The sequence below is a fragment of the Xiphophorus maculatus genome, chromosome 4, assembly GCF_002775205.1.
Source record: "Xiphophorus maculatus strain JP 163 A chromosome 4, X_maculatus-5.0-male, whole genome shotgun sequence".
NCBI classification, from domain to species: domain Eukaryota; kingdom Metazoa; phylum Chordata; class Actinopteri; order Cyprinodontiformes; family Poeciliidae; genus Xiphophorus; species Xiphophorus maculatus.
Genome location: NC_036446.1, coordinates 14,334,150 through 14,361,319, shown reverse-complemented (window position 1 = coordinate 14,361,319; position 27,170 = coordinate 14,334,150). Strand labels below are relative to the sequence as shown.

General features: G+C 38.1%; 1 protein-coding gene across 1 annotated transcript in view; it reads right to left on the bottom strand.

The window, feature by feature from the left end:
* hipk3 (homeodomain interacting protein kinase 3) overlaps nucleotides 1–27,170 on the bottom strand; it is a 41,332-nt gene that overhangs the window by 11,924 nt on the left and 2,238 nt on the right. The window contains exons 2-9 of the mRNA XM_005813722.2: nucleotides 18,389–19,703; nucleotides 8,772–8,895; nucleotides 3,579–3,698; nucleotides 3,070–3,156; nucleotides 2,103–2,287; nucleotides 1,864–2,023; nucleotides 539–662; nucleotides 319–440 (exon numbers count right to left, since the gene is read on the bottom strand). Coding sequence (XP_005813779.1) covers nucleotides 319–440; nucleotides 539–662; nucleotides 1,864–2,023; nucleotides 2,103–2,287; nucleotides 3,070–3,156; nucleotides 3,579–3,698; nucleotides 8,772–8,895; nucleotides 18,389–19,703 — 2,237 coding nt within the window. The remainder of the gene's footprint in view (nucleotides 1–318; nucleotides 441–538; nucleotides 663–1,863; nucleotides 2,024–2,102; nucleotides 2,288–3,069; nucleotides 3,157–3,578; nucleotides 3,699–8,771; nucleotides 8,896–18,388; nucleotides 19,704–27,170) is intronic.

The following is a 27,170-nucleotide window of genomic DNA, read 5'->3' as shown; positions in this document are numbered from 1 at the left end:
AAGGCTTGCAAAGAGTGGGCAGAAATTCAGTCTCAAAATGTGAGAGCAAATTATATTTTCATAACACTTTGAATCAGGGAAGTTGAATATATATGCATGGCACATGTTTCCCATTTTATTTGTGAAAAAATAAATAAATTACAACTATGTATCCTCTCCTTCCACTTTACACTTATGCACCATTTTACATTGTTACATACCAGAAAATAAAACAGTTGAACATTTTTGGTTTGTGATGTAATGAAACAAATGTTAAAAGAAAAGTTTACAGGGTATGAATACTTTAAGTTATTAGTGTAATCCGTATCCACTCCCTACCTGAGTGATGACTCCAGGTCTGATCTGCAACGGCTGGATTGATGTTGTTTGAGTGACCAGAGGTACAGAGGCCTCCATTCGGACAGAGTAGCCAGCTGGTTTAGCAGTATTAGTGGGGATACCTGAAGATGCAATTAACAGGATATTTGACCTTTAGATATTTACAAAAAAAAAACACAAGTTATAAAAGTGAAATCAAGACTGACAGTCGCAGCTGTACCTGGTATTGTCGGGGGACACAGAATGAGAGCTTGCTGAAACGAATCATTGCATCCAAACTGACCACCACCAGTCTGCAGCGGTATCCCATGGTGCATTACTGACGGCGCAGATGGAACTAAACCCTAAAAAAAGGATAAAAGCAACATAAATATTTTATTCTGCCAGTAGGTGGCGACAGCTCTATGAACAGTTTGATTTTCAGTTGGACAGAATTGAGGAGAATGTGTTGGACCTTGAATATATGCTGACAACAAAGTCACTGTTCTGACAAATTTAAAATTCAGACAAAAACATACCCAGAGTCCACTTCTTTAGGATAAAGTTATCAAGTTAAGGCTTTGCTACTATCATCGCATGTCCATCTCATAAAAATGACTTCTTTTGGGATTGATTTATCCAGGCGGGCCTGCCGAGGTCAGCCTTGTTTGTTGAATCTGGATACTTACCAGGAGAGCTAACAATGCTGAGCGGAAACAGGTCAGACCCTTTAAATAGTGGAACATGTGCTTTTGCTTCTCTGCTAACCCTGCTCTCGTGCCTGGGCATAATCACATTTAAAGGATAACGAGAACTAGGGCTATATTGTTCTGCTACTGCTACTGCGTGTAGCCAAGCCCCACATACACATGATGGTGAACACAAAGCAGGCTTTCATATGGGTTAGACCAAATCAGTTACGACCTTCTCCTATAAACGCCTTCTCAGCAGTATTAGATACTGCTTAAAATTGGAAGTGATCAAACCTATTTAGTTATGCATGTGGAAAGCAACATGAAACTTCTAATATTTCTAGCTGCCCGCAAACATTTATATGTAAATATTTGTATCTTTCTAGTTTTTAAACTCAGCATGATTGCTTTTAGGTAGAGCTGTTGAGACGTTTAGCACTATAAAAATCCAAAACAAAATAGGTTGGGGGGCCTTGTCTCATCTTTTCTTCTCGGCAACAACAGTGATTTGTACTGTTGCCATGACCTCAGAAACATGACGTGATTTTGTTGCCATGACAGCAGTGCTAGGACGCAATAAGACAGGCAAGACGGCATACAAAATGGGTAATAAAAGCAAGAAATCAGTCTCTGTTGGAACAAATGAAAGGAACAGAACATTGGATGTCAGGAACGTGCAGCATTTGCTATTCCGTCATTTTGTTTCCAAGAATTGTTTTTTACTCATTTGTTATCTACCAAAAGACATTATTAATCTTCTGAGAACATGCATATTTGTTGGCTGATCTAATAATTATTCTTGCAAGGGTTTGTAAAACACAAATGCACATGCACAGAAGTGGAAGTTGCTACTAAAACACTCTGGACAACTTACTTGAGTGTGAACAGCTGGCATCTTACTGAAGGGGAGGTTGGTTGAGGCAGCAGTGGTTGTAGTTACAGGTCTAACGAAAGGACCTGTATTTCTGTTGGCAGCCTCATACCCAGTGGGACGGGTCCAACAAACGTCCATGATGTGGAAACACGACTTCACACTACGGACAGGAAAGCAGTATGTGAAACAATCATAATAATTTGCAGAATGTCTTAAAACGTGAGGCCCAGCTGACTCACTGGTTGCTGTGGGGGAAGTCGAGCAGGTGCTGCATCGTCACAAATGGGTGAATGAGCGCTTCAGCAGGGGCGATCCTCTCTTCTGCATCGATCAGCAACATCTTTTTGAGCAGGCCCACGAACTCCCGCCGGTCAGCCTTCTCCGCTAACAAGTCACAACCTTCCAGATTCATCATCAAGTTCACCTGTAATACAAAGGGTTGCTTTTTTTTTTTTTTAAGCAAAATGTGCAGTTAGCACAACTGGCGTCAAAACTCATAGTCTGTGTGCTCTCCCAAGAGAACATAAACCTTGTTGTAGCCATAACATTTTTTTAAAGCTGCCAATATTACAAGATCCAAATTTGCAGAAAAGAGGTAGAAAGCTCAAAGGGATCAGAGGACTCCGATTTGCTGCAGTCCGTTCAGCTTTCCTGCTATGTGCTGAAAGTTTGCCCACTCATAGCATGAATGAAGGGCAGACACACTCAACATGTCAGAAAATACAAATTTAATTTCTCTGACTTCCTTTTAACCAACTTAGCATCATGGATACGAGACACACTAGGATCCAAACTAGTTGGATCCTAGTTTGATCCAACTAGGATCAAATTTTTCAATTTCCGACCAGCCAGTCATGGATTTACGGCAAAACCATTTTGGACAATTGCTGGTGAATCTGAATAAAACATTATAATAAATTTTGTGACATGGAAAAAAAAATTATGGTAAATTATGACAAATTGTATATGAATTTCCTACAATCAAAAAAAAAAAAAAAAAAAAACTAAAAAATTTTAAAAGTACTGAGAGAAAACAGGGGAATTTGCCAGTTCTGAGGAAGTTCACTGGAAGCTTACGTTATAAACCTTAAGCTTGGAATTTCAGAAGGGGAAAGAGTTTTCTTCAAAATGATTTCAGTCATTTTCGTCTTATGACCTAACAGAAAGTCCTGCCGTGTACATTTCAGTCCAAAGAGCTAAACATACGTGCGCTATGTCATCCAAACAGCTGAAGATGTACTTCCTCGCTTCCTTTGATTTCATTCCCGTCTCCGTCTCGTGTTCATCTGTTGACTACAGAACGAGAAATCATTCAATGAGAATCCTAGACAGAAATGTGGTGAAACAGTTCCTGCACATGCTGCTGGCACACATTTAGAAATGGCTTGTTGATGATAATAACATTACATTAACATTGAGAATCTTTGATTCAGACCATCATGGGTAGTTGATTTTAGGCAGCAAATACTATTAAATAAGCAAATAAGCAGCAACCATGTCAAACAGACTGTGAACAAATGTTTTCTATAAAACCTCTTATGTAACTTGACGCCATAATTTCCTGTTCTACTGGATTTGCAAGCAAAGTATAGTACAATTTTAAAAGCAGTTAAGGTTTGATCTATGACATTCATCTTTAGCAGTAAGCAAAGTAGGACCACAATCTGTTGCTTCAGAAAGAGAGTTATACTGTTCTATATTTTGTCAGTTCCCACCTTCAGTCTCCATGCTGCATAAGGCGAGTCCGGCTCTTTGCAAAAGAACCGTGCTGTCTTTGTCCCTGTATTCAGTAACTGTTCGCCTGGCAAACCTTGTGTCTGCGAGATGTAGCGAATCTACAGGACAAAAAACAGAGGGAATCAAAGAAAGATGAGCAATCCTCAAACATTTAGCAATAAAAGAACTATTAAATTGTCTGGTTTAAAGTTTGATAATGTCGCTTTATCAAAGCATTTTATAACAGATGCACTTTACAAACTTACAAGCAGGGACAATTCTCCAAAACCCCCATTAAATTACTCTGGACGGAAGTTTGCAGAACCATTTAAGATGCCCTTTTCCTGTGAAAAGTCTGAACCTGTCATGCAAAAGAACACCAGTATATTGCAGTTTGTGCAGATAATGCCTGAAAAATGCCAGATAAACTCTGATATCAAGGCTCCCACAGTTCGAGTGCTTTCCACGGCAACAGCGGATAGCAGTCAGATGCTGTGGTGCAAGAATGTCACACGCAGATTTTTTAAATGAGAGTGGCAAGAACCCTGGCTGACGTCAATCACACCCAAGTGTAGAGAACAACAATCATTAGAGATTCGGCACAGCTTATAAACACAGAGACCCACCTAGAGAAGGATGAGGGGTATGGAAAAAGTCCTAACAGCCACATAGTCACACATTTGATCCTTACAGATCTACCTAACAGAATGTTTAGAAGACAAATAGAAATGATGTTCCATTCATTTCAACTCTTTTGCTCTGTCATCCATTGTACACATATCTTTTTTTTTTCAATTTAATAAAAGCGTCTTCATTGAAAATGTTTGCTAGGCACCATTCAATGTGTGTTTTCACAATGCTGGTGCAAAAACTGTCATTTGTTTTAGTGTGGGTGGGACCGTTTGCTCAGGTTGGCTTGTCACAAACCCACTATATTGCTAAAAGTTTTGGGAACACATCAAGAACCTTACTGACATCCCAAGGCTCCAATACAGCTTTAATATGAGGCTGATCTGCAACAATTTCAACACTTCTGGAAAAACTGTCTACAAGTTTTAGACTCTGTTCATGAGAAAATCTGCTCATTCTTCCAGGAGAGCATTAGTGAGGACACACACTGATGTTGGATGAGAAGGTCTGTCTCTGCGATAATGTCGATGACTCATTTCAATGAGACCTAAAATGAATAATGAAACACTGTTAATGTCGTTCTGCTTCAGTTCAAAACAAATGTAGACCCAAGATAATGAGTAGTCTAACCAGCTAATGGGAAAATTATTATTATTGTTGTTGTAATATTGTCCTTACTGTACAATTTGTTGTTCTGTTTTCATTTATTTTAATACTTTCATCCTTCTGTGAACCTGCATGTCTCAACATCCTGTCACTTTGCTGCTGACTTTCCCCACTGTGGGACAATAAAGGGGATTTCTATTCTATTCTGTTTTATTGAATGCTTCAGGCAGAGATATTCTGGGTTGAGTTTAAGTTCCTTTGGGATTTTACCACCTTACCACCACTTTACCTTCCAAAATATTTTCATCATTCTGAACCAGGAAATTCTTCTGCTTTGTGACAACCTAAAAAAAACATCTAGTAAATGGATGTTAGTAAATGGGAAAATAAATGGGAAAATGGAAATCCTCAAAACTTTCAATGCGTATAAACATTGTGCGCTTTCTTTTCTTTTTTTGCAAATTCCCCTATATTTATATTTTTCCTCAGCAGTGGTGGATTTGAACACACAGCATAATTCTTCCTTTCATTTTCTGCGTCAAATATTTACATCTGTTTAAAAAAAAAACCCCAAGAGAAAACAGAAACAGAAAGTATTTTCTATGGAACATAGTAGCTGCACAACAGCAACAAAAGGATATGAATCCTTGTGGGTGGAAATTCTTGCTACAGAAAAACCCTAACTTTTCCTCGAAGGCTTATTTGCTCAGAAAGCTCACAGTTCAGTGAGATGTGGCGCGAAGCTTCGACTTCACAAAACAACTATCTGTTGGGCTGGACCTGCTGCTAAACAGACAGTGAGCTCAGACTGTACAGATAGCACTACATGCCTAATATATGCAGGCCAAAGCCATTCCACATAATAAAAGTATTACAATCTCGCAGTCTGTCTTTTACGTGCCTGATGTCAATGTGTCACATGTGACGTCAAGAGACAACTGTGCCACCTTCCAATTAGGATAATTCCCTCGGCGGCCTTTACACTTCTAACCTCACTTAACTTTTTTTTTTTTTTTTTACAAGCTGAGAAGTGACAAAGACAAAAGAAACAACTGAATCACTTGCAGTTTTTTCTTTTTAAGCTACAAGGCAGAACGATTATCTATAACTGCTTACAGAATCACAGTTTGTCATGTCATGAGAAGCCTTGTATCCTTGTAAAGCATAAGATAGTGAGACCAGGCAATGAGGTAAGAAGAGGAGGACCGAGAGAAGAGGAAGAGCCAAAGTTATAAATATAATATGCTGCGTGGGATGGAACAAGACCCCAAAATGAAAGGTAAGAAGAAAGGGGGAAGACGGGCTGCAGAAACTTCACGAGCTGCAGCCAAATCATCCGGTGACCCCGGGATGACCAGCAGGCAGCTGCTTGGCAAATTAAAATAAGATTAAATTAGTTATCATTCCAAGGTTGCTTCTTTTAAACTCATTTATTGTACTTAAAGGCACAAAGTGATGTGAAAAAAGTATTTATCCTGCTCCTGTTTAGTTAGAACATCAACAAAAGGTAATGCTAGATAAAAAAAAAAAATTCCTCGGTAAATACAAACCATAAATTTCAAATCAAGACCAGAATACTGCCATGTAGAACAAAAAACAAATAACAAAAATCACCCTGAAAGAAACTGCCTGAAAACACAAGTAAGGCTAAAAGGTTTTATGAAGCAGCTGAGCTATACAAATAAAAAAAAAAAAGATGAGACGCAAAAACCACAGACACCTGTCAGACTGAAAAGGGTTACAAAGTCACAATACACAAATGGAGAAAATCAACATCTCATCCAAGAGTTTCCAGATGAAAAAACATCTGCTGACCAAAAGGAGTATAAAGACTTCACTTTGATGATGCCCAAGGTGAGAAAATATTCTGTGGACTAACGAGATGAAGTGGAACGTTTACGAGTGTCTGGACGGATCCCATCTGCTGTAAAACTAACACTGCATTTTATAAAACAGATCTAAAGCAAGAGCCGAACATGATGGCAGTGGGATGGTCTGGGACTGATTTGCTTCTTCAAGGCCTGGACTTCATTGATGGAATCATAAAGAAGAGTCCAGCCATCAGTTTCTGACCAAATATGGCTGAAATAAAACAACTTTGTCAAGAAAAGTGGTCCAAAATTCCTTCCAAGTGATGTAAAAGACTATTGCCAGCTATCAGAAATGCTTGATGGCCATTGTTGCTGCCAAGGGTGACCCAATTGGTTATTAGATTCAGGGGGAGCAATTACTTTTTCACAGAGACTCACACCGGCTTAGATTTACCTGGTTTGTCTTTGTTTAACAGTAAATGTGTGCGATGATGAGAAGTAGCTTTAAAAAAAGCAAACAGAAGCAACATATTAGGGAGCAAATATTTTTTTACAGTTTATTTCAAAGATCATTTGTGCCACTGAGAACTTTACAATGCACAAATAATTGTGCTCTTTGATGGCTTCGATTGACCACTGTGGACATTTCCATAACCTCTTGCTGCACTCTGCTTTACGACAGCAGTCAGGACTTGGCAGAGGTAGACATGTGGGACAGGTGTCGCATAGCACAGGTTACTCAGAACATTTCAACAAAGAATAACAAGGAAGCCCACTCCAACTTTCCATTTCTGTCACTGATTTACATTTGGTGGGTTTTGATCTCTAGCCAATAAATTTACACACGCCTTTCTCTAACTTCTACTAGTTTTCAGAGTCATTGTCTCCTACAGTGGCAATCTATTCCAATATATTTTTTGTAGATTTTTTTTGCTCTGTCCTCATCTTATCAACTCCAGACAGTCCCATATTAAATTTAGAAGGTCCCCCCGAGATATTTCAAAAGCAGCTTTGCCAACAGACCGACTTGTTCTTATGAAAACAGATTAATCATCTTTAGACTTTGGTGCCACTGTGCTCAAGTCAAATCTCCTTTCGGAGATGTTGAGTTATCTCTTCTGTCGCAGTTCTGTGGAGGGTGAAAAATGATGCCAGAGCACAAAAATACATCGCTGTGAGTGCAGCGTTGTAATATAGGATGCTGCAAGGGACAGAAGAGGATCTAACTGAGACTCTGTTGGCAGGTTGTGAGTATACACGGCTCTGCAGTGGGAGGGGGTGGGGAAAGCCGCTCAACATAAGCCCTGATCTGTCTAGTCCAAGGAAGATAAGATCAGGGGTCTGCTGAGAGGGGGAGGCATTAAAACAGCTCCCAGCATACATACCATCATTCACTAGAATGTGCTGTTCTGCTCACTGTAGCAAACACCAATCCTTCAGGTAAGTATGTCACCAAGAAACATGTTTACACCTTCTGCATTTTTCTCACTGTAAGTTACATGAGCAGTGTATCTTCATTGGTTTAATAAGCTATCACCATGTTTGTTTTACAATACTTTCCATAAAATGTCACTATTTTAAAAGTTTAAATACTGTAATAAATGTCATAAGTACATGTTACACTTCGATACACTTATTTATGATTTAAGTTGATTGACATTGCTCTGAACTTCATTTACATTTTAATGAAAACGTGCTTTTTGGGAAAAAAAAAAAGCGTGTTTACTGGCATAAAATGGAGAGAACTTAAACAGAAGAAAACTGGCTAATAGGAAAGCTTCTTTGTAAGTAAACCCAGAAACAAATACAATGAACTCCATCCTTTGTAGGTGAATAGAAAAGAAGAAAAAGTAAGAGAGGAGAGATGATGGACGCAATCAGCCTCTCCAGTTTCAAGGTGGAAATAGGAGACGGAGAGGCTGTAGATATGGGTGTAGCTTCAAAGGAAGGAAAGTCCACTTAAAAACATTAAAGCCCAGAAGAAAACAGGGCCCAAAAAAAGAGACTGAGTCATGAAAGATGGGTGCAAAAAAGGAGAAAATCCTGAATGAGTCATATAACAACATAAGCTCTGTGCGGGGATGACAAAATCTTGACAAATATAGCGGCCAAAAAAACGTGAGAGGTGAGAAGAAGGTTGTTTACCTGGTCGTACTCCAAGGCCCCGGGGTAAAGAGGCCAGCCCAGAAAAAGCTCAGCAATCACACAACCAAGGGACCACATGTCTATGGCTTCACAAAACGGCAATCCCAAAATGATCTCTGGAGCCCTGTGGGACAGATAATACACACACCTGTGAGTCCAAAGCAAAGTGCAATAGAAAAAACTTAGACATTTTAATCACAAAATACCGACATGTTTAAAACGTGTTATTTAAAAAAAAATTGTACACACAGAAAGGGTGTGCAGCGGGCGGCATTATGAAAAATCTTTGTAAAAGTCTACACAAAAACAGAAGTTACAGTATTAAAATAGAATACAATATAAAAGAAAAGTCCTTCATTTTGAAATAAATTCTATATGCACACATTAGGCTTTTTGTATTTGTGCAGTTAACACCTGTTTGATAAAGCTGTGCGATTCCTGATGACGTTCGCTTTGATGGGATTGTCGTAGATGTGTAATAGAGCTAACCGATGCATAAGCCGGTGTTGTGTGTGTGACAGAGCCAAGTCGCAGCCTGCTGTGGCAGTGGGTAAGCAGGTCAGTCACAGTGGGACCAAAACTTTGACAGACCTTCCTGTCTGGAAACAAAGTAAGTCCTCTTTTTCCTATGAGGCGCCTCATTGTGACTTCATAGCTAATCATTTTATTACTTCACTGGGATTATGAAAGGAGGCTGTAAGAACCAGTAAGATGTGTGTACAAAAGATGCAACGTCTCATTGTTCATTTAACAAAAGTCAACCAAGACTGATAAGTATAATCAGAATATTATTTTGTCTGTTAAATCATAATTACATAAAAAAGCAAAGAACTGACATTTATTTCAAGTTCAGTATTCCTTTCTCAACTTGCATAGGTGACAGTAATAGAAAAGAAAACGGGGAAACTTGAGGAATGGAGATCTGTTTCACTTCTGTTCAGCAAATAAATGTGAAACCGTTTACCAGCATGAAACAATCCAGAGGATATAAATGATCTAAAGAGTGATGCAGGATCTTCTGTTACATCCTGTGTTTGCTGTTCCACAAAGCTCAGCATACCGACCAAGAGAGTCCTGCACTTTCATGTTGGACATATTTAAAGTGACCCAGGAAATGCCTCCTCCATGACATCCTTCGAGCCATATGGGGCTTAAAGCATGCGGGGCGTGTACAGCAACAGCAAGTCTGAGGCATGCTAAATTGGATTTTAGATCATTTTATCACTCAGCAAAGACAATTGCAAGCAACAGTTGGCGGGTTTAGCCAACACTGCTTTAGAAAAGCACTCAGGAAGTTATGCTGGCTATTTCAATCTCACAAGCATGTTTTAAATATATATTATTTTTTCAGGACAATTTTGTTATTTTTAATTTCATAAAATGAAAGTTTTATTAAATCAAAACAGCTTGGCATATTTTCCATGTCATTACATAATAAACGTGCTATATTTATTGAAAAAAAAAAAAACAAGTCAGCTGCTTTGCTTATACACTAAACTTCCCTTATCACACACCACTGGACAAGAGCTCTTTACTGCTGTTTCTTAATCCGACTCCCGCTCACTTTATGACCATTATCCTGCTTTGGCAGAGTGGATATTTATTTTGGAAAAATATCTTCCATAGTATTTGATGAGAGCCACTGAGTCTTTTAGTGAGACACTGGAGTGACAGATGTTTTGTAATCAGCCCCTAACAGTCATTGATTCTGTTGCACTTTAAGCAACTTCCTCACTGAAAGTCTTGTCTGACGGTGGATGAATGCATACAGTTTTCCAGCGTATGAATCCCGACTTAATCCTACTTTCCTTGTATTCTGTGGTTCTCACTCCTCACAGCTGCATCCATCAAATTAGTGCAACAGTGAAACTAAAATGAAACAAAAATAAACTAGAAAACAGCACATCTTTGTTGTATAGCCTGAAGAAATAAGTGGAGGTTGCCATAGTTGCATGGTTCCATCCAGATCAACCCAAGGAAGGCTTTGTCCCCCTCCTTTCAAATCAAACCTGTTTTTCATTCTAAGAATATGACGTAAAACCCCAGGAGCCAATGAACGGCAGAGTAGCAGAAGCTTTGTGATGTTTCCACCACGTGCAAAAACTATTCAGTCTATTTGTTACAGTCAATTCAATTGTGATGCTTTTGAGATCGGCCAAATCACAAAGGATCTACAAATGAAAGGATGAATCCTATCAGATCTGCTGACTAACAACATTGAAAGTGAATGACTAAGAACCAGACATTAGTTCTCAGCAATGTTACTTTTGCCTCATAACCATAAAGGTTCCCGCACTGTCTCTTGTGTTATGTAAGAAACACTTAATAAAACCCATTAATAACAATAAAGAGAGATTTTAAATAACAAGAAACACAAATGTTCCAAATGCAAGCAGTAAACACAGACTCGGTTTATATCAATTGTCTCAAGTATGACGCCAATCCCAGAGTGAAACCAAAACAAGCTCAATCAGCGGTATCATGCTTTTGCTTCTCTTGGCAAAAAAACAAAGTAGCTCAATAAAACTCCCTGGAAACACATCATCTCTCTCTCTATCTGTGCTCAGTTGTTTTAGTATCTGCAGCTGCCACACAAACACATCTCGCTGCCTACTGCTCAGTTACATATTGTAAAGAAATGTTTTGTTTGTAAAACAATGCAAACATGATGGTTTTTGTATGCACTAAATTACTGACTGAGGTTTGGAGGGACATATCAAATAATGTAATGAGTCAGCTCCTCTATCCTGATATCCTGAGTATGAGCAAGTACTCAAACATGTCTGCCTTTCTGTCTTTATTATTAATACATTTATGTCTGATGAAGTCCAATCTATCTCCTGTTGCTTTAAATCACCAGAGGTAGAAGAGGCTGAATAAAAACCTGAGAAAAAAAATATACATGAAACTTTACTTAAAAACCTAACCACATGAAACAAACTTACTTTTTGCCAACTAAAGACACAACTAATTTTCACATGGCTTTGTTTGCATTAGGAGACATGTTAGTGTCTCCTAATTTAACTTCATCATCATTTTTTATTCATGGCCATTATACCAATGTCCAGAAATAGCCCTGTAATTCACCCTGTTCTGTCCTCGAAGGGAGAGGCGGTGTGTAAACTGCCCACAGCACAGCAAACATGGCTGGCCACACCTTCAGAGCTGATCAGTGTGTGCAGCGTGCTCACACAGGTCTTTAACCGAAACTGAGAATCCGAGAAACTCAGCGGGACTCAGACAAAAGTATGCTTTAAAGCTCAGTCACAACGAGAGACCGACAACATGGCTGCTTCATAATGAGAGAGCAGAGGCTTAAAGCATGTCTCTTCCAGGAACTGTAATTCCACACACTCTCTGGGCATCCTGCATTATTAAGTGTAACACAAAGGCAGCTTTGCAAAGGGAGGAAGAGGCGCATGCACTCTGTTGCACTCTGATCTGCCCAGACTTTAGATTAAAGACACAAAACTTTAGACACGTTTTACTGATTTAAACTAAGCTCTGTGTCAACATGGAGGTTACTTCCCCCAGGTTAGGTATAAACTCGCTTCTGTTGTTTTGAGGTTTAATACAATTAATGCTTGAAAGCTTATGAGTCTAATTCTGTTATTCAGGTCATTCTAAAGTAGAGAGTAGACAAAGAACATTTAATCATTTGCATTCTTTGAAAATTGAAACACATTTCTTAGGCATTAAAATTGCTGCAATGAGTCAACTTTGAAATTTTAATATGGAGATTTTGTGCATCCATAAAGTTAAGCTACAAATCTAGCAAATAAAGACAACAACAATTAAGATATCCTTGACATCCTTGAAAGTGAAGCATCATGGCCTCAGTCTCAAAATATACCATCTCAAGTCATTTTATTCCAATGAATATGAAATGCACAGCATGAGGTTCATTTTAAACCCTGAATGATGCTTTCATCTTCTCCAGCAGTTATACTACCAGCTTCAATGGGCATGCTGAAAAGATTAGCTTTTACTGTAAAGTAGCAATGTAACACCACTTAATGTTCTTGGACCTCAGCTTGCAGCTGGAATAACATCAATAATCTTGCAAGAGACAGGATAATTATGTTTTCATTGAGCTCATATTTGTTAATTTTTTCTGTTATGAATAATATCTAACTCTAAAACGCCATGTGGAATTAATAGCTGACAACTGAAATGTAATGTTTAATTTATAGACTTTGTTTTTACTGCAACATTGGGATCAAAGTATATACACAGAACGTCACTATTTTCCCAATACCAGCAGAGACATCTTTAGCTAGAATGGTGAAGTAGAGCAGATGTTTGTCGTGGACACGGGACAAAAGTTGGCTACACAATGTAATAAAAGTGCAATAAAATTTACAACAGACGTGAGAACACAATCAATGCATTATACTAGGATTTGTTTCACCTCTTTTCCAAGTTTTAAACGGTGCGCAAGAGCTTAAGACCAAAAAATATAAAAAGAGAGCAGTAAAAGGTTTTTAAAAAGCGTCTGTACTCTTCATTAGCCAACACACAAAAAAAGTTTGTGAGGCTGTCTGAAGCGCTACCTAATCACAGAGCTACTTTGCAAAGAGAGGTTTGCAAAGTAGCTTTCACAAACATCTGCATAAACCCAGTTATATCTAGTAGGATGTCCTTGTATGATATTGTTTATAAAGGGTTATTTTTTTAAGAATAAGAGCATATCCTAAATCAAAGAATGTAGCATGCACAGATCCCAAAACATAAGGAAGCACAGATTGCCCAGCAGGTGACCGATTAGGCTGGTTATCAGTCTGGCTAGATAGACTGACCCATGACCAACGTATCAGGCGTTCAAAAACACGATGCTTTTTTTTTTTCTTACTCTGGTCAGTGAACAGACAGTAGAGACACATTTCCACTCACTTCCACTAACCAGAGATCTCTCCGATATAAAAGTATCTGCTCAGAAAAACCCAACGTTAGCAGAGATAATAAATAAAAAGTAACAGGTTGAACAAAATGCATTAAAAGCAAAATAAACAATTCATCTAATGTATTTTTAGGTAAGATTTTACTTTTCAACATTTTCTGTTTCTCCTAAATACTCAATGCTGCTGACATTGAGGAAGCACTGATAAAAATGTTTGCCTTGTATCTGGTTCTTTATCTTTACTTTTTTATTTAATTTACATATCTGTAAACATAAAGTATCTTGTTGTTCATAAAAGATGAGTAGTATAGTACCGTTTTATCTATAACTAGAAATAAATTTGGTCACTAGTCAAGAGAATTTTATTTTTAAACTTCTAAGGGGATGGTGAAAATAGAATATAACATTCCGAAAATTCAGTTCAGCTAAAATAGATTAACATATTTTTAATATTTTGTTTATGTCACCTGAAGCTCCAAAAAATAGACTTGTCCAAAGTGTAACAATGTAACCACAAAAATACAGAAATCAAAATAATAACACAATAAATAACACAAATAACAAAAAAAGTCTAACAAAAAAAACCAAACAAGTACAACATAGCTTTACTAAACAAAACTAAATGCAACGTGGCATTAAAAATAGACTAAAAACAGATGAGCTGGCTGACCTTGAGTTAGTAGGTGGGAGGTCTCTAGTGTTTCAGGCTGTCTGTTTTAGACTTTGGATGCCGACGTGTTTCACCATCTATAGAAGTCAAAGCAAACTGGCCAGAGTCCCATGAACTATTTTAAGTCATCCTCTCCTCTCGGCCTCAGCAACGCTGCTCCTTCACAGTATGCTTTGCGTATTCTTGCCAATGATGCAGAGTGCAAGTTAAATGGTGGTAGGCTACATGTATTTGGTTTTGAGTCATTGCTGCATTTCTGTCCCAACACTGCAGTCAAGTCAAAGCCACCACACATGCTATTGATAAAATGTATGACCTGTAAAATATACAGAAGTTGCACAAGACTATTTCATACAGTTATTTTGACTGATGGGGTCAAAAAAATCTAGTTATAATCTATTTCATCCATCAATTTGTGATGATAATGATGAAATGTTTAATTGGTTTTATTTTATTTTTTTGGTTTAACTAATATGCAACCCACACAAGTTGAACTGAGAATCCACATTGTGCCATAACACATCAAGCTTATGAGTTTATAAAACCTTTTCTCCAAGGAGATAAAAAACACTGACTGTAGCCCCAGGAACTACATAAACAATTAAATGATTACAATAGAGACTGGAATTACAAGCACCACTTCAAACCAAGTTTTGAAATCAAGGAACATTTTTCTTTAAGTGTAGAGATCAGAAGTCCCGACACATCTCTAACTCTTCAACGCATAGTCAGCTCCCAGATAGCAAGATGTTAAGAGTACTCTTAGCAGGTCAGAAATTATGCTCTAATAGGAATATTTTTTGATTGATTGATTAATTGATTTAATGCATTTTTAAAACTAAGCCATAAAAACTACAATGATGTTTTCAAGAAAAATATGAACTAAAATAGCATGATAAGCTGGTGGCCAACGAACTTTTACATCACATGGCACAAAACAATAAAGTCTTCATGTTTCTAATCACTTCGCAGTGCCAGCACAAGTGTGACAGTTTCTATCTCAACTGAGTGCAAATATTATACAATGTATGCATGCCTAATGAATATATAATAAGTTTGTTGCATGGAGTCTGAATTTAGTTATTTATTTTTGACTGCAGGAAGTATCTGAAGCGCTTAGTCGTCATCATCACACACAAACAATGTTTAAATTCATTTGTGCAAAGAGATTGTCATGAACTTATTCAGAGCATCATTCTCTTTGGTGCTTACTTGTAAACTCATTTGGATCAATGCACGTACTAAATCAAAACGATGCAACAAATCCACAAAAGAAACACAACAGTGGTTAGACATCAATCTATATCATCACAGCTTTACAAACATTGCATTTAGAAGCACCAGGCGTCTGCATCTGATAATGCAAACAGAAGATTTGAATTGTGTTGTATCGTACAGTATTAATTCATAACAGTAGAAGATGTATCTATAAGCAGGGGCTTCGCCGTTATTCTGCTGACAGGAACAGGGTTTGTCTTGGTTATCCAGGGTTTTTCCCAGTGTATCATAACTGGGAAAAACCCAGTTATGATACATAACTGGGTTTTGTATCTGCCAGGCTTTACTCGCTCCCCCCACCAGGCTAAGTGAAATTTCTTTACTCTAAATAGGGCTTTTTATACACGAACAACAGTGACAGTCATGACTGATTAAACTAGGTTTATAGCTGACTCATTGAACTAGGCATGAGGGGGTGCGCGCCAATTGTGCTGTCCCTTCACCTGCCCGTTGGCCTCACATGCTATTATTTCCAAATTAATAGCTTCTAAATTTTTGCAACTTTCAAAATTTTTTAACACAAAAACTTGGTGGGCCACTGGTGGTAGTGCCCCTACAATGAGATTAGCAGGTTTTCTGAGGGAAACCCTGCCATCATAATCAGCCAGAACAGTCGCTGACCTCAAAGGGTGCCCTGTGAACTGTCGAGCATCTAATCCCCTGGAAAACTTTATCCTCCGATTACTTCTGCACATTGTAACTCTAGTTTCCATGTTGTAAACAACCACTTCCCCCAATGAAGCACTCTGTATTTTATGTCAAACTAAATTTAAGCAGACATCCCTGTGAGACCATGCTTAGTGGGTAAGCGCTGCAGTTCAACATTCCAAGAGCAGTTCAATCATTTCTTTATGAGCCTGTTTCCGCAGCACATTATTCAACTTCAGTGAAGTCAGACAGACCCCTGACTGACATTATTACCAAGTCAGCAGAGGTATTGATGTGTGTTGTATCAAAATACAGCACCACGCATGACGTGTGAGAAACGGCTGTTCACCAAAGTTTGAGGCTGACAGCGCTGACGAACGCCAGCAGCTGTGGTGTTCACTTCCTCCAACCACAAAAGCACAGAAAACTATGACAGCTCTATTTTGAGCGACTTCCTGAAATAAAGAGCGTTCACAACAACGCTAATAGCTTCTACAGAAACAGCTCATTGAATGAGGAAGGATTAATGAAAATGTACCCAGAAAAATGTTTTCCACTGCTCACGTGTAGCTCAATGAAAGTATTCTCTGCTCACTTTGAACAATGAGAAAATCGACTGGAAATGCAAATGCAGACAGTTATCAACTCTCTTTTGCATCAATTTTCATTGATAATCTGAATTCCCAGCAAAGCATGCTGATTCATTTCCTTAGTGTGGAGGCAATGAAAATTATTCAAATATTATGTAAATGATGCTCACAATGACAGCTAGCACTTTATGCCACTGTCTTCTACCCAGACAGAGAACCCAAATTTAAACTGCCAACCACACATACGCATATAGGGGATAAGTGGGAGTTTAACTGAAGTCAGGTCTGATAATACCTCACTCAGTGTAATTCTCTAGTGACCATAAAATATCCTACTGCATGCTAACCATCTATTAAAGTGTTTTCCACAATGTAAAATCAATAATTTCAGTGACTGCATGGCCATTAAGGGACCATATGACAGAATCTGTCTGATTTGCTATTGAGCATAAAATTTAATTTACCTAACATTTTAAGCAGAGAATGGTGTTTATTATTTTAATAAAAAAGGTCTAAATCTAAGCTTATAAAAAATATCATTCTGCATTTAAAGCTCTGAAAAGCTGTTTTAGTGTATATTTCACGCAATTCACAATAATAAGTCAACTGTTGACTTATTGTCAACTTTTACTGGTGAAATGAAATTCTAAAAAGAGAGTAGTGACGCACTGGACAAACTAGAAAAAAAAAAACTTTGGGTTAACTGTAGTCCTCAAAAACTTGGTCACAACTCTGGTAACTAAATAAATGTTCAATCCAGCATGTATTTTTCACTCTTCTTTTGACATAATAATATTTTTCTTACAGTAGATGAATGTCATGCGCCATTGTCAGGCTCCTGACAAAGGCACTTTAGGTCTTTCCATGAAGAGAGCAATGAGCCTGAAGCAGAAAAACACTTCTAAGAGGTGCCTTGCAAAAGATAAAAATCACCCAATTAGAGAAGCACAGAGGAATTGACTGGTGCCAGACTGAGTAGTCAGAAACTCAAAATTATATTCTTTTCCTTTTGTGCTTACAGCCTCTGTTTCACATGGAACATGCAACATTCAGAAATGTTGGGAATTTGTATAGGTGAGGCAAGGTAAATGTCATATATACTCTGAAAAATATACATACAGCCTTGTGCTTTACCAATGCTAACCAGACTAAGTGATATTATAAGACACATTTACAACTGGTTTGTATCTGACATATGAACTTAGTAACTACAAGTATCAAGTTGAATTGCTCAAGTTGTTGTTTTTTGCTGGTGAATTACAATATAACTTTCATAAATATAATCAGCAACACAGACTGGATAAAATTTTCACAAAATCTGTCAAGTATGATTGTTATATTTACAAGAACCAAGGACATCAGAAATCAGTTAGCTGTAAGGTCACATGTTTAATCCAAAGAAGGCATCTCTTAAATATGAAAGCTGTTGTAGAATATATGGATGAGATTTCATTAAAAGAGAACAATTGGAATTTCCAAATTAAATGTGTTTACTATGTACTGAGCAAGAAACCTTTATCCTTGTACTCACCTATAGTACCGAGACTGAAGGTACGTCGAACACACAGCTTTGGACACGTGACTGGCTGAGCCAAAGTCTATGACCTTCACCCTATAGGGCTGCCTCACTGGGTCCACCAGCATTATGTTCTCTGGCTTTAAGTCTGCATGAATCAGACCCATGCTCTTTAATTTTTTCAGAGCTGTAGCTACCTGCTGTAGAACCGGTCTTATCACCTTCAATGGCAGTGGGCTGAACTTATTCTGCTTCAGGAAATCATACAAATTTTGCTCAAGCATCTCAAATACGAGGCAAGTGTGGCTGCGGTGCTGGAAGCATTCAAAGGCCCGCACCAGGTTGTGCTCATCAGCGTTCTCCCCACTCAGGCGAGCAAGGATCCCAACTTCAATCTGACCCTGCCTTGCGTATGAAGGGTGGTTCTTCAGGATCTTCACAGCCACAACCTCCCCAGTTCCCCTCTTCCAGCACTTCACTACCTGGCCGAATGTGCCTCGACCCAAGAAATCTAGCACTTCGTAAGTATTCTTCATGGAACACAGGACTTCGTGCTGTACTACCTGATAGTCCCCATCACCTCCTCCTGTCCCTCCAGTTGCACATACACCCCCATGCCCTACACCCTGTTTGGAGGGGCCTCCCCCAGCCCCAACAGCCGTCGGCGCAGTAACGGCTGCATTCCCCACATTCGTCGTTTGCAACATGGCAGGCAACATAGACAGTTCCTCCACAATCTGCATGGTGCTCCCTCGGTTATCCAGGTCCTCACTTTTACGTTTCAGCCCACATCGTTGAGAGCTGTCAGCTGAGTTCAAACTTTCACAGTTCTCCTCTCTGTCACCCTTCTCCCCCTCTCCTTCTTCCTCAACTCCCCCACTGCAGCCCTCTCCCCTTCCCCCTCCTCCTGCTCCTGTTGCTCCACCGCTGCTCCCACTTTCTTCAACCGCCTGATGCTGCTGCTCCTTGCCCTGTGAGTCGACGACCCTCGCCTCCTGTTGCTGCTGCTGGGCTGCAAGTGGGCCTGGTCCCCCTCTTCTTTTACCAGGCTGCTGTCTTTGTACACCACGAACCACAACCGTCTGCACCGGATACTGCTGTCCTCCACGTACTCTCAGGCCCACTGCTAAGTCTCGGTTCACAAACGAATGGGCTTGTTTGGTCGCGTGTGCAATGCCAACGGTTCTGCTGTTCAGAAAGGTTCGCGGATGTGCCCTCTCATGGTACACACAGCTGCTGGGCTCAACTTTGAGTTTCTTCACACTGCTAAAGGCACTTGTCTGGGTTTGATAAATGTGTGGTGGGTAGACCAAGACTTGTGAGGCCATACCTGCAAAAAGAGAACAGAGCAACATGTTACTAGTGTCCAGGATGTCATTAAGACACAACCAAAAACAAGCAAGCGAGAGTAAAAACTGGAAAAGGCATAAATAGAGTAAAATATGATGTTCAAATTAAGTTGCTGTTTTCAGGATGTAGAGCTCTCTTAATTTCATTTTCTGTGTTTGTTTGGTCAAGCAATCTTTAACAAAGATGAGTTAAAGATTGCAACACTGAAGTGGTTTATTCTCTGGGCATATAAATCAACGTAATAAAGGAAGTCAACAGTGGCTCAGGACCTAAGAGTTTGTCCAGTAACCAGAGGGTTGCCAGTTCAAACACTTCACAGGGTCACAGCCTCGCCTCTGTCAGTCTGCATCAGGGCAGCTGAGGCTACAATCCTAACTTGCCACCATCAGCGTGTGAATGTGTAAGTGAATCAGGCGTATTGTAGTGTGAAGTGTTTTGAGGTCCTCTGCACCTGATAAAGCGCTATACAAGTCCAGACAATTTACAGTTTTAAGTGCATCCTTATCAACAGCTGAAACATAGTCTTTATCAATTTATCTTCTTTATCCCTTCTTAATTGTATTGACTTTGTGATCAAATGGATCAGTTTTAAACCAGACGTAACATTTACAAGTTATTATTAGTTTAATTAAAATATCAGTAACCAGTATGCCATTCTATGTAAAGGGTTCCATAGAAACACATTCTCTTTCCTTGAGATTTCTACTCATGATTACAGATAACACTGGATTGTTGTCTGTAAATAGAGATATAAATACTAATAAAAAGCTTTATTTATTAATTTGCTCATGGAGGTGGAGGTGGCATTTTAAATATTTCATACTTATTTCATAGAAGGAGTGCATGTAGAGGAGAGCATGACACCTTCAGCATTATGTCATACCAACTGCATTCCCAGCAACACCTCCACACAGCAAATGACTAACTTCACAAAGGTTTGTCTGACCTAATCCTGCCATTTTCATGCATCCTACAGCAGGTTTCTAGGCAACCAATTCTGAGAGGATAGGAGGGAGATAAAGAGAGTAGAACAAAGTTAAAAATCATCATTAGCCCCACATGTCTAATTACATGAGGCATGCTTTATTCTTATACTCCTCCTTTTAATCAGAGTGTATGTTTGATCGAGAAAAAGATCACTCTCAAATGATATAAAAGCTACATTTGGCTTGTGGGCATACGTGGACACATTTTGCTGTTTTTCCTAAAAGGCGATACAAACATTGTGTCTGTGGTGGCAAGTCATGTATTATTCAGATTATTCAGGACTTTAGTCAACACAGTAAAACTGACACGACTCTCAATGTACTCATACATCAAACACAAACTCCTTCCTAATGTATTTCTAGCTTTACTTTTACCAAACTATATTTGAGACTCTCATCGATCCTGCAGAAGGTTTACAATTTGGCTGGTTTTAAATTACATTTGAAGATGAACAAATCAGACTTTTTCTGGCTGATATTGATTTCCAACTTTTTTTTTATCTGATCTGCTGGTTCTAATTCTGACTTATTCAAATGTTTCTTTTTCTAAGGACTATAACATATATAAAGTAAAGAATGTACCCATTTTCTGTGAGTACATCAGAAAACAAAAAGAAAATTACAAGATTTTTTCCATGCCCTGGGATGTTCTATAATTTATCAAATATATCGGGACTATAAACATGATCGGTTTAAAGGTCGAAAATGTTGGGAACCCTTAGTTTTGATATATTTAAAGTAGAAGGGAAAATCCAACAGTTCACTATGAGAACCAATCAAGACACAATTGGCCAATTATAATCTCTGGCCAATGGTTTGGTACATCGCGGTGTTAGTCAGAATAACTGCAATATGTATGTCTTATGAAACTAATTTAATCAATAAAAAAAACAACCATAACGTGAAACAAGGTCTGTCAACTGGTCATTAATTGAATTTAGTTTGATTTTAAGGCATAAAAATTATTTCACTCAAAGAAAATGCAGACTTGTTTATACATTTGGGGTTTCTCTGTAATTTTTCAGAAAACAAATGTGTGTTAGAAGGACTATAAGGCAAAAATAAGCAGATGACCAGTTTTAAACAGAATGCTCCATTGTGATAACATGTGCCAAGTCTGCTTACATTTTATTAGAAATAAGTAAGCAGAAGTAGACTTGTTTAACAGCACAACTCCTTTTTTGGTCTTTGCTGCACAAAGGAAAAAGGTCATCAACCTTTTTTGTGAGCTCAGCTCCCCACAGTAGCTTTAAGTAGTGACTGGATCTAATAGCGTAGATAAGTTTATGTCTTTCAGACTGATTTTCTATCTTTCACAAAACATAAAGGTAGTCAAGCCAGGACTAAGAGTGTTCTAACCGTACCACAGATTTTATTATAAGAAGCAAAGAAAAGTAGGGAAATAAATAGGGAAGCTTCATAATAATGGTCTTGTTCAAAAACCATCTTCAAAAGAAGGAGCATTACTTTAATAAGCATCTTCTACGTGCTGTGCAGCACTGGAACTTATGACCTACTTTCATCTAGGGGGGAGGTATTCAATTATGTAGCAAGGCTTCAGAAGCTTCCAAACTTTAATCAATACTATATTTACAAATCTATTTTTACTTTCTAGTATTCTTTCTGAAGAGTATCCTAAAATAAATTCTTGATGGCGAGCCTACTTGGGTTATTACAGAGCACCATCAACTTTCCCTTTCACTCTGTTCAAAGGAGCTTGATAAGATATTGTCTCGACAACTCTTTGCAGAGAGACATGTAAGAATAATTCAAATTCTAAAACTGATGTGATGAGAGGTGTATAAAATTTTGCCTGGTAGCATTGGTTTTACACACTTGCAGCACATTCCCTCTCCAAAATATTAGAGTTGAATCTGGCTTCTCTAGGTTCCATTGTTCTGTTTCAGCCAAATGTGAAAACATTTCTAAGAAATCAGCACATCCACTTCACCGCATTCAAAATAAACCACCTCTACTAGATAGGCTGGTTAGGAAACCACATGAGAACATAACAAAGAATCTAGTCAGACTCAAACATCACAACACCTTCCTCCCACCAATGCAGATTAAAAAATGTGCAAGTAACTACATTAATAAAGCTGAGGTAATAAGCCAAAGACATGCATCAATGTATACCACAAAGTGTTATAAATTTACATTTGTGGTTGACTGAAATTTAGAACAGCCTCTTTTATCACAAAACCAAAGCTTAATAAATGATTAAAAAAATATATTAAAAAAAGAATGGATTACCAACTGCCATACAAATAAAGATTCAAAATTGTTAGAAAAATCTTAATTAAAGCCGACACAACAAATTGTTCCAGATATTCCCAAAACAGGACACATGTTATGGAATAACATGGATGTGCATCAGCTGAGCTGAGCCTTTATGCAAAGATATGCTAAATAATCACTGAAAACAGCTAAGAACTTCCAAAACTAAGGAAACATTTGGCAGATAACTGCAAAAAAGTGTAATTGGCAAGAAAACTGTCTCACATAAATTCATTGTGCTTTTGACTCACACTGACATTTCATTACAACTATAACAAAGGTGACCCGCTAAAGCTCCTTCGCTCTCCCTTCACAGTGGGACAGACAGTCGGCTGCAAGCTACCAACTGAAAAGTTAAGTGGATCTACTGCCTTTCTTTTGATCACAGCGTTGCTGTTCGTGTCTGTGACTGAGCCTTTGCCTGAGACACGCTGGTGCTTTTAAAAACTTTAAATGGGCTTCTGTTTTGCAGCCCCAAGGGCAGAACACTGGACAGAAATGTGTGTGTGTGTGTGTGTGTCCATCATAGTGTCATTTTAAAATACACAAGCCAACACTATCTCTGATCATTGAAGGCAAAAATTAATAATTTTATTTTTTTTCATTATAAATGTATATAATATAAATTTATAATTTATATTATATAAATTAAATAGGTAACACAGTGCGAAGATTAGTCCTGTAAGTACAATTATAAAATCAGTTTTTAATTCAGTAATAAACAGCTAGATATCAAGATTTAAATATCTGCCTTTCAGTTAAAGACAACAGGACTGAGTTGGTTAGCACAAAGTGACTGTTATGGATTCAAGTCTGTTTCAGCAAAGAGCTTTAAGTCACACAGAGGAACATCAAGCAGAGAGTCAGAGGTATTCAGGACACACCCAAACAATCTACGGTCCATTCAAAATAGACACGCCACGCATGAGGGCTACTTTGAAAATCACTCAGTTGACTGAGTGCTTTATGATTTTTAAAAAACTGTAAGATAAGCTCTTAAACCCACCATTTCTCAACCTTTGGAGTTCTAAATCACACTGAAAGATAATAATGTACGAACTACCAACCACAAAGAAATTTTGTGGACTTGGGGGACAGAAAACACTGAGAGCCCTTGACCAAAGAAACATGATGGGGTTAATAAGTTATGTCAATTTTTACATCAACATATTTCCATAGAACTGTAATGATTTCTTAAATGACTTGAATAATTTAATAAAAACAAGCAAAGTGAAATCTGTTGCCCTAATTCTTTGTTAATTGTGCAGAATGTCATACTGTCCACCAACTATTTTTGTCCCCCACATGGTCACGTGTTTCACATGGGACGGTTATTGCCATTACACACCCTGCGTCTGTTTACATGAACTGTGATGAAAAGAAAACCAGAGGAAACAGACACCAAACATAACAAGTTTAGCTCTCCGTCAAAACAGAGAGAAGCAGTAAAACGATTTACTGTAGAGGATTTACAGCCTCTACAGTAAATCGAGTTAGCTTAGCATGTTATGTTATTATAATATACTAATATATTATTACATTTTAAGGGTCATTCATAGAAATGGGCTGTCAGAAAATATTTGTAAAAACTAAACTCTTTAAGCTTGGCATACCTTGGTACAGGTAACCAGTTTATGCCAGGCCGACTGTAAGGAAATGTGGTCATGAGACTCCTATAAATAATATCTATAAGCAGAAGGTCACTTAAATTTACTTTGGTTTGATCAGGGATTCTGATCGGTCATATTCATTTCCAAGTTAACTGTTCCAAATAGGAGTGGGTTGAACTAAAAAGACTTTGGAAAACATAATGAAATAATTTAAATTATCTGTGCAGTTGAATAATTAATGCATCTATTTGTCTCTAAATGTGTATCATAATACTTAGATGCAAATAAAAACAGATGACGATGAATGTTTTGCTTTATGGGTAAGAAATGGAAGAAGCAAAACTAGAGAAGTGTGCATGAATGTTAAAAAAGCAAAGTTAAAACCTAACCCAACACACAATTCCCACATGGCATTGTTTATACTCTACAATTACATTTATTTTGCAAAGACATTTTATTTTTACGACAATTTACAAAGGCTGTCTACATTGACTAAAATTAATAACCATTTAAGAGTCAAATAGCTTTACTTTATAACTCAAAGCAGAACTGAGCTGCAATGATCACCACAGCTTAGGATCCACATCTCTGAGCTACAAATGTCTGCCATCTTACAACACTTTACAACGGGCCAATAAGGCTTTCACACTTTTGTCAGATGATCTGGAAAGCTGTTTGTGTGATGCTTTGTTGCCACACGTTCATCCAGAGTGCATTCTGCTAGGCTGCACTGCTTCCTACACCAAAATCTGCCCTAAAATGCAGTAAGGCATCTCTGGCTCCTGTTGACCTTAAATAATCAGACCTAATGATGGAAGCCCTAATCCACCCCGATGCTGTTCCCATGCTTTTAATACCACACAAAGGTTACTGTCTTAGACCACATGGCCACAACCTATCTGCGGTGCTTTCCTTGAGTCTCGTGAACTTGGTTTTTCATACTCTCCGGATAAAAGGCTCCTTATTTTCTCAAGCATGTGATCTCGTGCTATCTTGACTGAGAAAGTCTGACATTTTATGTGCAGTTTTCTTTTAGTGTCATAAGTTACCGTTTACTGAGAATGTCTACTAGCATAGAAGTAGAACACTGATGATCAAATGTAGTGATAGAGTCCTTTGACTATGGTTTAATTTCTACAATAACATTATCACATTCAGAACTGCCTCAGCAGGACTGGTGCAAACCTAGCCAATAACGTTAAGTCGTTATCTCATAAAGTGATCACATGCAGAACATAATAAAAAAGTTTTACTAAAACATAAGACTGTCTCTAATAAAAGCCTCAACTCAAAGCAATAAAAATGGGAATAAAATTTTAAAGCAACAAAGGCATCATGCCTTCTCATTAGCATTTATGCTTTCTGGAAAAACACCCAAAACAATACAAGTACAACAGAAGTCCTTTCAGATGCACATATGTTTAAAAAGCAAATGTGATATATCTAGATCTGTTACAAATTATCATCAACTGAGAAACAAGACTCCTCCCTCTCCATCTTTTAAAAGCAATACTAATGCTATTGTTAGTCTTCAACATCCTGCAGCAACGTATGAGTGACTGACTGAACGACACGGTGAAATGTTATACCCACAAACAGGAATTTTGATCGATCTGCAAAGCACTGATCACAGCACTACATAAACTGATATTAAACAATTGCGGAACACAAGCGAGACGGCTGTTTTACCGCATCTGTTTCTAAACAAAATCGTCTTGGGTCAGAAGTGAACAAATTACTGAATTACAGCAAAATAAGGTCTATGAGCTGAAGTCATCACATGGCTCAGGAGATAAAAGAAACTAGCCAAAAATCACTTTTGCAATCTTCGCTAGAACACAACAAGGCCCTGTCACTGTACTTCCCCTATAAACTCTCACTCTGCTTTGTTTACTGCTGTGCATCTGTAGGCGTACGACCAGATGACATCACTCAGATAACAGCTATTTACGCCTGCCTCAAAGCAACTGATGACCAGAAGTTCCAGGCAATAAAATGACTGACACAAGTAAACACATGCAAGTTGGAAAAGTGCAGCAGGCAGTAATGACTTTCTCGACATAAGAGAGCGCGAAAAATAGCTGCATGTTTAAATGATCGGCCTATAATTAAAGCTTGAGTTTGAAAATGACTTCATGCCTAAATCCTCAACCACATTAATTCCAGCAAAACCCAAACATATCATTTAAGCTAAGCATGTGTGATTACCTTAGCATTAGGCTTAAGTTGTTTTTGTTTGGGATGTGTTTATGTTTCATAGGGCAGTAGGTTAAAAGAAAAACAGATTAGAAAAACACAAAAACATTGCTTTTAGTTGTGTTTCTACAAAACATTGTTGAAAAATGCAACTTAACTCTGTACTGGATAACAGCCACTGTCACAACTATATTTTAAACTCAAATCCCCCTCGATGTTAACCAGCATTTTAAATGAGGTCAACATATTGTTTTTCTTTAATAGAAAGAGGGTTGCAAGTTCCACACTGGATTTCAGTTATGATTTTAATCTTCTTTTGCTGTAAAGTCTATTTTAAAACATACCACTGTATTAAACACCTTGAGCAGGACTTTAGAT